We start from the raw sequence: 13,844 nt of genomic DNA, 5'->3' as shown, positions 1-13,844 counted from the left end.
GATGACGATATCTATGCTTCGAGAAAATTGAAGAAGGTCATAGGACCATGCTGCTACTTTTCTATTTTCTTTCGTTTCTATTTCCCTCGCTTCCTACCACTAATGCATAATTGTCGCCATGGGTTCATGCTCACCTGAAAACCGATCAGCAGCTATTCAACATGGCCCACTTTGTCGACAAGACTTCCTACTCTTCATGCCGTACGACCTCATTGCAGTGATATTCTCGCCGCTTACTGCCAACGAGCTGGTTGTTTGTGCGTCCGTTTGTCAGCGCTGGCGCTCGTTCTTTAACGACAATCCGCAGATTTTATGGAAAAAGCTATTGTTTCGCAGTATCAAACAGTTTTTCGGGTGCCCAGCATTCATTGGAGAACCGAAAGATTGGAGAGCGAAGCATATCCGCTCGTTTTCCTTTGATCATTCACAAATCCGTGGACCCTACACAAATATAAAGGAAAACGAGATGGCTACCGTGTTCAACCAACTCATCGAGACTGACTGCAGCTACCTTGAACATCTCGGTATTATATGTTGCTGATATCTCGCTGATCGGTGTTTTTTTAAGTAACAAGGACAATGATAAGTTGACCACAATATGATCTGCTACTAGAGATTTACGATTGTCCTCTTTCTCATATGGGATTTGTCAAGTACATAAGCTTTATTGGGGAGCGATTACGAAACCTCGATATCAGCAACTCCTATATTGATCCCCGCATGGTCGGTGCGATACTCAACGCATGTCCAAATCTCAGCAGTCTAGAGTTCCAAGACTGCATTCCGTACGCAAGCAGCACGTTTTCGCTACAGCCAGTTGCGACCGACATGCCGTCTCGCCATCTAGTAACTTTGCAAATTGTGGTGGATGAGACCATTGGATCCGAATATCTAGGTCGACTATTACGGAACTGTCCGCAGCTGAAAACGCTTACGCTTAACAGCCAAGTTGACTGGATCGTCAGAGACGCCATTGATCGACCGCCGCCAGAAATCATATTTGACGCCATATATGACGCTGTACAACAATCATGCACAGTACTTGAATCATTTACCTTCGTCTGCATTCCGTATTGGACAATAGCAGAGCATTCCCACATCACACACAGGTCACCGGCATCCTTGCAAAATGTTTTTGCATTATCAGCCGATGTTCACGAGAAACATACAGGTACAAAGAGGCAGATGATACGGCACCCGGATGTATCGTCGGTGGAAAATAATGCTATTATTAAACGAAAATACGCGACGTTGGAGTATTATGTCGGATGTCCCCCGCCACAGATGAAGAACAGATCATGGACCATGCTCTCCATTGCAGTTGACACTGACGTTGCTCGTGTCGGATATCGGGGTTTCCCCTTTACGCTTGGATCTGTGCGTAAGTTCTTAAGCGATCGCCCATGCTTGACTACAGTAGACCTATCAGGGATTTCGGGCAAACACAACTATCGCCCTGCCGAATTTTTTTTTCCTGCTGTCACAAGCCTCCCTTCGTTACGCCATCTCATACTTCAAGGCTCGTATATACATACGATATCTTCAATTTTGGCGAAACATAGCTGCTGCAAGCTGACAAAGCTTACTATCCAAAACAGTCGATGGATGGCTGATTGCAGCTGGATGGAAGATCTGAGTAACGTCTAGATATTGACTGTGCTTATTCTGATTAGTAATCTGGATTCTAACCACATGGGTTTAGGTTATCTTTTCCGGACCATGATGTGCATGCTTGAAGAGGTTTATTTTGTACGACTCGACTTCAAGGACCTTAACGGAAGGGTGATGCAAGAAGAGGGGCTTGAACAACAACAGAAAACACATACAAACACTGCTACCACGAAGCGTTGGATTATAGGCTTGTCCTTACTACAGCAGCTAAAATATGTAAAGTTTGTTCATTGTACCCATGTTACAAGTAAAGATATGTTGGAATTAGTAGAACAAGTCAAGGGTATCACCGTGCTACATATTCTGGGATGCGAATACCTTGGTGACATTGGCCTCGTCGAAAAATCGCTTAGTAAACGGAACGGACGGTTGATAATGAACCTTTAACATTTTGTACCCGCACTTATTGTATATACCTTACTATTTACTTTCTGACCATCTATAGTTTATGGTCGATGCCCTACTTTATCAGCTTATTGCACCTTTAAAACTTTTGTGAACAAGGTTTTGATAGAGTAAAGTGATTGCTTTTTTACCCACATTATCATCAAGTTAAGTAATCGAAACAAAAATGCTTTACGAGATTTCAGTAACTACAGTATGAATTAAAATAAGCCTCTAGTTTATTTACGAAAATAATGGATATTGCTCATAAAACTAAAATTACAAACGATGAAAATATACAAAAGAAGTATGAATAAAGGAGGTATCATAGTCATATGATAACAATTAAAAGAGTCTCTAGATGCAGATACAATTACATAGCAGAAAGGAAGAGTAGAGTAAGTCAGGCAAATGATCATATAAGCCGAAAAGAAGGAATGCAATAGCACAAATTTTTCGTAAGGCTGGAATATGTTGGAAGGAAGAAAACGAGACTTGTATGTATTGTATGAGGCTGCTATTGCTGCTACTGTCGAGCAATTACTAAGCGCATGTTGTTGATGTCCATAGTCAAGGATAGCGCGTCAACAATCGCTGTAAACCCGTCGATATACACCATTCCTCTTGCACCAGCTCTCCATAAACCTTCAACGATCCCGTTAGTATGTGGCTCGAATGCTCGCCACGAACTTCCTGCTTGGAAAAACCACTGAGCCATATCGTACTGGATCAGGTATCAAATCATTTCACTGCATCATTTATATACATACATCCTTTTCAGGTGGCGTATGTGCCAAAGAATATTGCCGTTGTAATGATTGTTAAAATGAATAATCCACAGGGTGCCGCGCTGTAAAGAAGACACTCAGCAACAACATTTCCAGTAAAGTATCCTCTTCTATTGCTTTTTTCCATTGGCCATTAAAACTTCAAAAATTTTCAAGTGGCAGTACACTCTGGAAGTATCGGCAGTGGGGGAGTAGTGGCGGCGGCGGCACAATGGCGGGAGTAAAAAAACACACACGTGGGATTCTTCCGTATCTCTTAAATCCTTTAACGATTTCCCATTAGTGTAGCTCAAACCTCGTTGTTTTCAGCAGAGCAAATATATTGGTCCAGCAGATCATCAGGGAAACCTCGAATTGTTAAAGCACGAGACGATGTCTCACTGATGTGTGCTTTACGTTAAGTTTTTGATGGATATGTATAATATCAGCAATAATCTGCTGCTGGATATGTTTAATCAATATGAAACGGAGTTATATTGAGTTGATTTACTTTCAGTGAATGCTTTATAAGTATATGTGACTATATGACAGAAGTATTGTGGCATCGACACAATCTGCCATTTACCAGGTCACTGCTGACCAAGGAATGTGTGTCTTGACGACAAAAATTTACTCATCACAATTTTGCCGCTACACGCATAACGTCACAATTAGCGTTTTCGAGAGTGTACGCGTGATAATGCTATTATAAAGTGCCAATGAGGCCCTGATGAGAATCTCCATCATACTGCTGAAATTATGCGGCGTTGGCGCAGCAGTTGTTGTTTGTAAGCCTGGTCATGGATGATTCAGGTAAAATCCATCTTTTAAAATGGGCTCATCGGTTCAGTATATGCTAGTATTACGTTCTAATAGTAGACACGGTGAAGTTCTTGCAATTCTTGTCGTACTATGTTGGATCTTTCATAATATAGCGAATGTTTGCTTTCCATTAAATACTACGATAATATCGACGATTTCAAACCCATTCACTTATAGATGCTATGCATATATTATAATGGTTTCTAAGATATTGGTTTGATTGGTGGATGATACATTTATAGACTTAAATAGTAGGTTACAGCATTGGTACATAACGACGTAATTAGTACAAGAATTGGTAAAATAAATGACAGGAATTTGAGCGATATGATCATGGGAAAAAATATAATTTTAGACCTTCTTTTGTGCATGTTTTGTGTGTGTTCGGGGGTGATTTCTGCTCTAGGATAATTATGTCCAGCGTTTCTTCATCGCCTAGAGTACAGTTTTTGTAATTTGTGGCGCACACACTATAGGAAAGAAAACGCCAGTAAAGTCCTGGGGTCAACCCAAGCACGATAGCGGCCATGAATAATGATTTACCGTATCTGTTAATAGAACAACTGATCGATTCTGGCGCTGCTGCTGGCGTCGAGGAGTGCCCAAGAGTTTCCGGCTTGATAAACCTAGACCATTTGTTGTTATTTCTGCGCGTAGACGATAGCTGATATCATAATTCTTGCATCATGTCAAGCGCCACATCAATGCTCACGCTGTTTATACGTGCGCCTCCTTGCCAAGGGATATTATGCCATGCAGATGTATGAATTGCGCGCCATAACATCTTGTCGAGGCTACGCATAGGAGTCTTGGGTCGTTTGTGTGATCAGCATCGGAAGCGGTCGGAAAGATTGAAAGATTACACAAAAGACCCTGATTTAGTGCAGATCACGTCATAGGTGTCCTCGTCGGAGCCTTCCCGCGATATCGAGTCAAGCAGAGCATCATTCTGTCACGTTGTGCGAGTCATGTTCAACGATGTTCAGTAGCAGGAAGCCACTTGTGCTTTTTATTTGCCACATGCACTTGAATATCAAAAGCAGAAAGAGGACAGAAATAATAGGATGCTACTGTACTCTTACACCATTATCGTGGTTAACATTAGCCTATTAACATATAGCTAGAAGCTGAGCGTGACCGAGGGTATCCCATTGCCCAATAAGAGCACACAACAGTCTCCTATCATAATTGATTATTTATGATACAACATATTAAGTGTGGATGCTTTGTTTTGTGCTACTTTCAGACAACATACACAACCATGAAAGAATACCTTCCTGTTATCTGGAAAGCCACACGGAGCCACATTCTCTTCTATTGCGGCCCATTTGATTATATGCGCCACTCTCTGGAGCTCATAGCAACAGATACGTCTGCCAATGTTATCGAGGAAAATTCAATAGCCACTTATGTCATTGATCCAGATACTGCTTTTTCGCATGCTTTTTCGCATGCTTCTTCTGCTGTCTTTGTGACTTATCAACTACCGATGGATGAAGCACCCAACCTGAAACGTACAATTATAACTTCCTCTGGTATCACCATTAAAGCTAAAATGATAATGGTGTGTGATCTTCGCTATGGTTGTTGATCCATCGGCAGAAGTACTCTTTCTGGTATAAAGTAGAGTCTCATCATCCAAGAGTTGTACCTACAATAGCAGCTCCACCTCTTGGCTGCTACAGTATTTTTCATACAGTAGAGCCTCTTATTATATGTATAAACTATTTGATGTCAGAAAAATATAAAAGATTGCATGATAGATCTATCACTTTCTTTCCAGCGTATAGACTTCTCGTATTAGGGCTAATCTGAATTTGAGAGCATGTACAGACAAGTGGATTTTCTCACTCAGATATGCATCTAGCAAAGATATTTTCACATAAAAAGTATAGACTCTTTGCGCTAAGACAATGAAAGGAATTTCCGGGTGGACGGTGGCTTCTGTTATATATATATATATATATATATATCTGCACGTTAGGCGAAGAGTCTCTCAGGCTCATCAACCTTACTACGCTGGTTATCAATGCTATAGCTGATGTGCCCGATTCAGTGAGACAGCAATAATTTGCACTCTACGATAACTAATAAATAAGCGATCACATTTATAGGACATAATTTTCTATTTGACACACTGATTACAAATCACTACATATGCATTATGTAGATAACTCTGATAAAAAGATAGATCAGTACATTTCATAAAAAGTCGTTTATTGTCTTTTTGCATATTGGAGGAGAAACTGTCGTTAGAGTTTTTTGTGGTAGGGGACGATGGAAACAGCTGATACAGTAGGTATAATAGAAGTTGTGGTGAAGTATGTGAAAGGAACGAGGGTAAATAAAGTGATTTTTAAATGAATGTCATGCGTATTGTACGATAGGGGAGACAGTCAAATGTTAAGGTCGAAGAGAAGAAAAAGAATGATAGTGTGGTGGGTGCTATCTACTGTTATACATGATCAGCATGTATGCTATAGTGGCTACAACTTGTAGGTAGTTTTTTATAAACAAAAGTTCGAGATTGTTGTCATTGCTGTTGGTATTGAGCAGATTTTCTTGATATACGATATTACATGATCGGCGGGTGCTTGATGATAATGAAATGAGGATAGCCTGAGTTCGTCGCAAAGACGGCTCTTGTTGGTTTAATACCCGACTCTGGCAATTTGGGCATGAACACCATTTGAAAGGAAACGCAGATATAACGCAGAGGGGTCGACCCAGGCACGGTAGAGTCTGTGGACAAGGATTTCGCCAGGTCGATGCAGAGAGAAGTACCGATCAATCATGGCACTGCTGCTGTCGTCGAGGGGTATCCATTGGTTTCCAGCTTGATATACCCACACCATGTTCCTGTTGATTGGATTGCTTGTGATGGAGGAGAAAAGGTCTAGTTGTAGTAGTTGTTGCTGCTACTCGGTGATGTAGATCGATAATGATCTCCAACAGCTGCTAATGCTTGTCTTTTTATATATTTGACAACTTATGTGCGCCGCAGTAGTACGCCAACGCTTCATGAAAGATATATAACTTACCTTGCCACTGAATAGCTTGGATATAATGAGCGCCATCTTTATGTCTTAAAGAAGGTGATGAAGCTACGCATAGGGGTTTTGGGTCGTTTTCTCTGCCGAAAAGATTACACAAATTCCTAATCCGGCTATTATGTGACCACCATCACGTCATGTACACATCTTTAAAAAAAAGCTCTCAAAAAAAAGAAATACACCATTGTTGCATTACGATTATAATCCTTATGCCGATAATAGTTTTAGGACGTTTTGCCATTTCTTTATTTCTTTACCCTATATTACGATGACAGGTCAATAAATCATACTCTGATGCATTAGACAAAGCTCGAGTATTCCGGAAGAATAGCACGCAACAAAAAAAGGGTTTTGAAAGGAAACACGTGAAAGTGCCACTACCGTGAAATGCCACTCTATGTTCATCTCAGCAAGGCGCAACTGCATTTCGTGGTTTTGGTGGGGAAGTATGTTGGTTTGTGGCGCATTAGCATGCGCCATAATCATTTTGGGCCGGTGGCTCTCGCTCTGGTCCTTGTTAACTAGCATGGAAAATTCCAAACTTCCATTGTTGCACTTCGATGAGCATATCGATCTCAACCTTTGTGGGGTTATGGGTTTGCAAACTAGGCCGGGACAGTATTGCTCAGTAGTTCAAGTGCTTGATCAAGCTTGTTCTACAGTAGTTGATGCAAAATATTCCATAGCACGAAGAATGATAATGTCGATATAACTCATCGGAACTATAGACGTTTACCTGCATCTATATCTTGTTTGCTCTTGATTTTATTAACTCATATAATTTGAAGGAGAAAGCCGCAAAAAATAAAGGGAAAATAAGAAAGTAGAGAACGTCGCTGGCCAGCAGCCTATAAGGACAACAAGAAGGGCTACTTGATGGTGCTGTCTAAACTAGCACTTTAGATCTAGGTCCGAGGTCTAGCCCGCCAAGATCTTTGTACAACATTTTAGTTTCCGAAGAAGCTATATCGTACGACATACTACGCTCCGATGACTCCAAAAGCTTTTTCTTTCTTCTTCACAATGATGTTATAGCAGACGCAAAGCTGCTGGTCAACAATTATCTTTAGCGTCATATTAATCCGCATAAGGACATCACATTTTGTAAGCATTGAATCTAATAATTAACATTGAGGGTAGATACGGCGTGGCTTGACAACCCCGTTTGCAACCGTCAGTATCGCAATACAAGATCCCTCTCATTGCTGCTCACCAACAGAAAAACAGTAAAACTTTCTTGAATCTGTATAGTAAGTTATCGCACTCTGTCACCATCGCAATGCGCTCATACAAAATTGCTTAATATAAAGCGGAACAGCGCACTATGCGTCTTAAGTAGCTTTTTCTCTTTGGGCCTAACAGCTTCAACAAAATGTGAACATAGCGGGTGCTACATACAGGTAGCGTGGCTCTACTAGAGACCGTTTTAATCGGTAGTATACTAAAGTACTACATAGTTTCGTTGCTCAGCGCTAGTTTTTTGGTGGCGAGCGACTAATGGAAAAGTGGTGGCCTGATTTCAACCAAGTGCTGGAGTAATACTGTAAACGCAGTTTCTAAAGCATGCATGCATGTATCTTTCTTCCTCCAGCACCCCCCACTCCAAATCCCAGATAGTCGGTTTCGGAGGAGAAGCTACTATGAAAATTGAGATTTTGAGCTTTTCCAAAAATTGGGGGCATATTGAGTCTTTTACTGTGGCATCTTTGGCCTTTATGTGGCGCAATGTGTAACAGAAGCATACTGCGCATTTTGGGGTGAAGACGCTGCATTACATAACCCACCCTTAACTATGGGGCTCTATGACTAGCTATCATATATCTATTGCAAACGTAATTGCTCAACCACTGGAGATGTCTTGAAATGCGAGCGTGCTAATATACGCAAGATTATGACACTTCGTCCGTCGATTAACAATAAATTCAACAAAGCTAGCAGTATATATTCCTTTTGTTGCCCTATAATGCTCAAGATTAGATACAGCAAAATTTAAAGCCTGAAAATACCTTTCGGTCCTTTGGGGAACCGTCTAGTACCTTGGATGTCGTTTTATGCGTCCAAAAGGCTGCAAACGGAAATTGGGACTTTAAAGATGCGTGTTTGAAGTGGGGGCAAGAAGAAGAAAAGAAATGTGGCTGATATTGTAAGATGGGATACCGTATGTCCCCATGCTACTATACCGCCGATTTAAATGTGGAAAATGTGAGTAATGTTTACATAAAAGGTACCTTTAGTATATGACGGCTGGCGTTTAATCTATGATGAAGTGAATACCGACTTTCAGCTCCTTGGAATAACTTTGGCATGGGTGTCAATCAATATTCCCATCTAATTGTTCCGACACTCCTCAGCATTGCTAAATCTCATATTCCTTTCCCATGCATACGATTTTAAAAAATGAACTTATTATGGACCAGTAATTTTATAATATGAAAGCTATTATAGCAATCCTTGTAATGATCACTGTGTCTATGGAAAATGTACCACATAAACAGACTCAAGATGACATGCGTGCATATACAGTACTCTATACAAAAGTAAAGTGGGGGGGGAAGACACATGACCCTAAAATGATGTCGTTTAAACAATTAAGCAAACAGTGCCTGAGTCAAACGTGGTACAATGAGTTCACCCCAGTTTTGCTTAGCCGAGAATTCGATGGAAATTCCGGCTTTCCCGAAATATGTCATTGCTCGCCACTTCATCTTTTTCTTTGACTTTGTTGCTGAACCTTTCAATATACGTAGCGATAACAATGGATAGGTACGATGGCGCGCAGGTTAGCGATCCAGCCACTTATTTTACTAGATATTTGCGCCGCGGCAAGAGAAGTACTTGTGGGTATATAAGAGTGGCAAGTATACTTGCAGTGTTGAAGGATCATTCATTACAACAGACACTACTCATATACGCACACACCTTACCACACTACACCACACACATCATGGCTTACTGGGTTTATCAATCAGGAACCGAATGGTCGCCCTTTGATTCCGCTAGCAGCGCTATGGTCGAGCAGCTCTTTTACAATTCTCGCTGTGGTCACATCGTTCTATATGGCCGCTACCACGCTTATGTAGATCCATCCAGGTTGTTTATGCGTTTTACCGCCAATGGTGTCAATACCGTTATTCGAAGAACGGGCTGCTAAAAAACTTACCGGAAAAGTCTCAAACCTTATAAAAGCCTGATTTGACCTATGCTACATCAATGATGATGACACTTGATACAATGGAGATATGACAACACCAAGGAGCAACTAAGCAAGACACAACCACCGATATCGAGTCGCGCGATCATCACTAAGAACATAACATTAAACACTGCACGTATCTCCAGAAATCGTACATAGACATTTTTCTACATTTTCAGAGTACATGTATACATCTTTTACTTTCATCATCATCATTTTTTTTTACTTTTTCATCAATCTCTATATGCTATTAGACTGTTTCCTTTAATAACAGCAATAATAAAGTATTTCAGTTTTTTTCTACGGTTCGAACTACATGTATTGTTCACGGTAAACAGCAGTTAAATATAATCAATTGACTCCATTAGTTACTCAAAAGCATAATGTAAAGATAGTGTATAGCCGCCTTCTTTTGGTCTTTTTTACAAACGTGTAGTGCTATTCTTTAGCTACTCAATTCGCATAAATTATCTGAACAAATTCAGTTGAACCGTCCCTATCACCAATATTGTTTACAACTGTTTTTTTTCCTGAAAAAGCTATTGCTTTGTCTCTGTTCCGCTGTCCATTGCGGGAACTCACCAGCCAAATGCTATTGTCGATGCTGTAACTGAAGAATGTCTCAATAACAAGAGCCGACCATGTTGATCATAAGTGTTTTGAAAAATCATGAAAGCGTCCTTAGATACTTGAAACGCTGCTTGACAGTCCTTTGGGGGCAATTCTTTACCTGAATACCATGGAGGATCAAAAAATGCCAAAACAGACACCTTCTCAATAAACCAGCACAAGCGTCTAAGCAAAATAGAAGATACGAAGGCTGATTTACGTGTTGTTCGAATGTAAACGGTTATTCATTTTTCCTAATTAATGCAATGCAGATCAGAAACCTTATTCGGTCCATTCGCTGCAATACCGACCAAAATACCAAATTAGCATAATCCTGTACCGAAAACTTAAATCACAGTTCATTTATTCAACATATCAATATACCAAAAAGTACATGCGTTTCCATGTTTAGATATACTATGTATCATATTTGAAGAAAAGAAATGTTTTCTCTTACAGGGGCGCTGCGAAGATAACTTGTCGTGAGCCTGTGGCTTCCCTGGCCTTATAAAGAGAAAACTCTTATTTGCGTATTTTGCGTGACAGAATCTGTTGTTGTATGTTATTCACTGCTAACAAGTTCAAAAGGAAAGATGTCAAGTAATTTAATGAGTGTGAGTCGAATTTGACACTGTCTACGACCATTATATATATCAGAGCTGCGTACAAAAAAGTTTGGAACGCACAAAACATTCATTTCATTCACGGCTATTCAATAAAGAGTATCGCAACCAGCCAGAGTTTTCTCGCAGACATATCCGTAGCAGCAAGATGAGTCATCAACACACAAGAGTCCCCAAGCTCAACGCAAGTGTCAGCAGTAGAAACCGGCACGAAATCAACATCGAGGCAAAAACCACGGAAAGGAAAAGGCGTTGGAAAGAGGAAATTCAAACCATGTTCATCCGGTTCACTATAAGCGCATATAAATCAAAAGTGCATAAACCCTGTAGCGAAATAAAGAAATGGCGATGTACAGCAACGACATTTTGTAGAAGAGAAATTCTTTTATAATAAAAGACTGACTATGTGGATCCACCTTCGAAATGCAAAGCAGCCAGAAACTGTAACGCCGTCTGCAGAGCATGTGGCGATGGGATTCCTTTCTGATGAAGAAACGTATTAGGCAAGCCCACCCCATCTTTATTGCGCCACACATGGAGATTTAATTGTGCAGCATACAGTGAGTCCGCAAAAAAAGTAGCACCACATACTACCTATTGGTTTACCAAGTCATTTAACACAGATGTTGAGCATGAATACTATAACTTTTTAATGTGCTAAAAGCTAGTAAATTTTGTGAAGAGCACAGCTAATGCCTTCTCATAATTCTACGTGGTATGTGCAAACGACGATCGTTATACGTGATTGCGACTGTCCGGCACACATCCACGGTTTTAGAACGTGATATATTAATATATGTGAATGCATGTACCCGTATCTTGAGGCGTACTTCTGTATTTTCTAGAGCATGTTACTCATAGTATGTATCTATGCATATGCAGATACGGACGATTTTAAAGTTTTTGCAACCCAATGTGTTGGAAATGCTAGATCCGCACATTCGCAACTTGCAAATGGCTTTCACCAATTGTGCATAATTTTCCGGAATAGAAAAATATACAAATAGCGGGTTTGTGCAAATCTCGGTTGCAAAACCGGATTTCGTATTATGCCGCTGTCAGCTAGGCAATTAATGACGGGAAAGCGGATGTATTGTTGAAGATGAGGCAGCAGAAGTATCCAGGAACTGGAATAGCAGATATTTGTGGATGCAAGCGTTCGAGATGCTTTCCAATTAATAAAAGGCAATGCTGTTGTTAGCAATACTAAATATATACGTAATTGAAGATGATTGCCGATATTGCTATATAAGAGATGTGGAATACACAAGTCGAAGGTTCAGAAGCATCGAATCGTGGGCGGTTGGGAACGGATCTTGTGAAAATTGAAGAGGCCATCCATGCTCACTTGAGTCAACAGTGTTTGATTTTTGTTCTCTCGCTTATTTATCCATAATTACAGTACCGGTCAAGTTCTTAAAAGTCATTTTAACTAGCCGCCGAGCCGAAACGGGATGGACACGAAGCGAAGCGGAAGGGCTCGTGCGAAGTCGCCAAAGACTCGCGTTGGTTTATACCTTCCTTTGTGCTAACGTCATCCCCAACGTATCCTGTAGGTATACCTTTTTTTTCATGCACGATGTATTATATATAAGTCCATGACCTTGTCGTCTTTGTATATACAATTGTTCCTCTACCGTATCTTTGCCTTGAGAGTAAAGCTGTTACCTACTATCCTCATAATGAGATGTACTATACAGTGTATGGGATACATGATATGGCTAATACCGCCAAAATGAACTACATTTACTAACACCTCATCTTTCCAGGGAGGTTTGGCTAATAGAAGAGATTCATGCGCACGTCTGTGAAAGTATGTACGCTGCCAGTATACACAAGCAAGGTCCCCAAGTGGGTGCTTACCAATGCTTATTAGTTCTCTAATTGTTTTGCTTTAAAACACACACTCTCACTTTTCGGTACACAAGTGCTGCATTCTTGGGGGACGTATGTAGTCAATATAACCTACGTCTTTATGCTGAATGCAAGGTGTAACCCATCTTAACTTGTGCAGCTGTATATAAAGAATAGCTAGTGTTGAAATGTACTTTATCAATGCGGTCCATGCTACGCACTCTTGTAACTGCTCTCTTGGCGCGGCGCAAAATCTAAAGGATAGCATTAATGGCAAAGAGGCGAGAGGGCGGCTGGATCGTGCACAGGATAATGACGAAATGAACACGCGCGCGCGCGCCATACTGGCATTGTTAAGTAGAAGTATGCCTAATAGACCTATCAACAAAAGGAAGGGACGGGGCAAAAAAGTATATCTCGGGACAGCCGGAATTTACCGAGTGTCATATGGCTAAGCGGAGCAAGATTGGGGGGGGGAGATTCTAATATGTTTCACACAGATGTATTGTTTTGGGCAATATCTGTGGCAACAACAACAAACGACATCATTCTAGGGTCATCTGCCTTTCTTTTTTATAAGGTCATTCAATTGTACGCAAACAAGGGCTGCTACGATAGCTTTCATAGGATTATTACTGGTCTAGATAGGTTCGTATGTTGCTTTCGTATGCTCAGGACAGGTACTACGACTTTTCATTATATAAATGATGATGGTTAATGTGTTAATAATACTGCTGAAATAAAGTACGAGGAGGAAGCGGGAAGCCGAAATAGCATCATTGAATAAACGTCAATTGCGCCATACTAGATGTATTATGTAACCGTTGCTCAGACTTCCGTATGGAAGCCAATGGTATACCTACTAAAT

The 13,844-nt window shown here is 40.6% G+C and overlaps 3 protein-coding genes across 3 annotated transcripts; 2 read left to right on the top strand and 1 right to left on the bottom strand.

Moving 5' to 3' along the window:
- Positions 1 to 118: 118 nt before the first annotated feature.
- BDB00DRAFT_876251 (uncharacterized protein) lies at positions 119 to 2,058 on the top strand (the record flags this gene model as incomplete). Its single annotated transcript, XM_053127459.1, has 3 exons — positions 119 to 524; positions 614 to 1,381; positions 1,703 to 2,058. The coding sequence occupies 3 exons, from the start codon at positions 119 to 121 to the stop codon at positions 2,056 to 2,058; spliced, it is 1,530 nt and encodes a 509-aa protein (XP_052975859.1).
- Positions 2,059 to 6,295: 4,237 nt separating this feature from the next.
- On the bottom strand, positions 6,296 to 6,721 carry BDB00DRAFT_876250 (uncharacterized protein; the record flags this gene model as incomplete). Its single annotated transcript, XM_053127458.1, has 2 exons — positions 6,296 to 6,562; positions 6,686 to 6,721. 2 exons carry the CDS (start codon positions 6,719 to 6,721, stop codon positions 6,296 to 6,298), a joined length of 303 nt encoding a protein of 100 aa, XP_052975858.1.
- A 250-nt stretch (positions 6,722 to 6,971) lies between these two features.
- BDB00DRAFT_842632 (uncharacterized protein) lies at positions 6,972 to 7,524 on the top strand. Its single transcript, XM_053124905.1, has one exon. It carries the CDS (start codon positions 7,095 to 7,097, stop codon positions 7,407 to 7,409), a length of 315 nt encoding a protein of 104 aa, XP_052975857.1. The 5' UTR covers positions 6,972 to 7,094; the 3' UTR covers positions 7,410 to 7,524.
- Positions 7,525 to 13,844: the final 6,320 nt, after the last annotated feature.

The sequence above is a fragment of the Zychaea mexicana genome (genome assembly GCF_025766255.1).
Source record: "Zychaea mexicana strain RSA 1403 chromosome Unknown BDB00scaffold_85, whole genome shotgun sequence".
In the NCBI taxonomy this organism is placed as follows: domain Eukaryota; kingdom Fungi; phylum Mucoromycota; class Mucoromycetes; order Mucorales; family Lichtheimiaceae; genus Zychaea; species Zychaea mexicana.
The sequence above is the reverse complement of the archived record's forward strand: the minus strand, read 5'-3'. Positions and strand labels throughout refer to the sequence as shown.

Excerpts from the sequence above, each read along its gene's own strand:
- BDB00DRAFT_842632 (XM_053124905.1), top strand. The coding sequence starts at position 7,095 with ATGTTCATCTCAGCAAGGCGCAACTGCATTTCGTGGTTTTGGTGGGGA.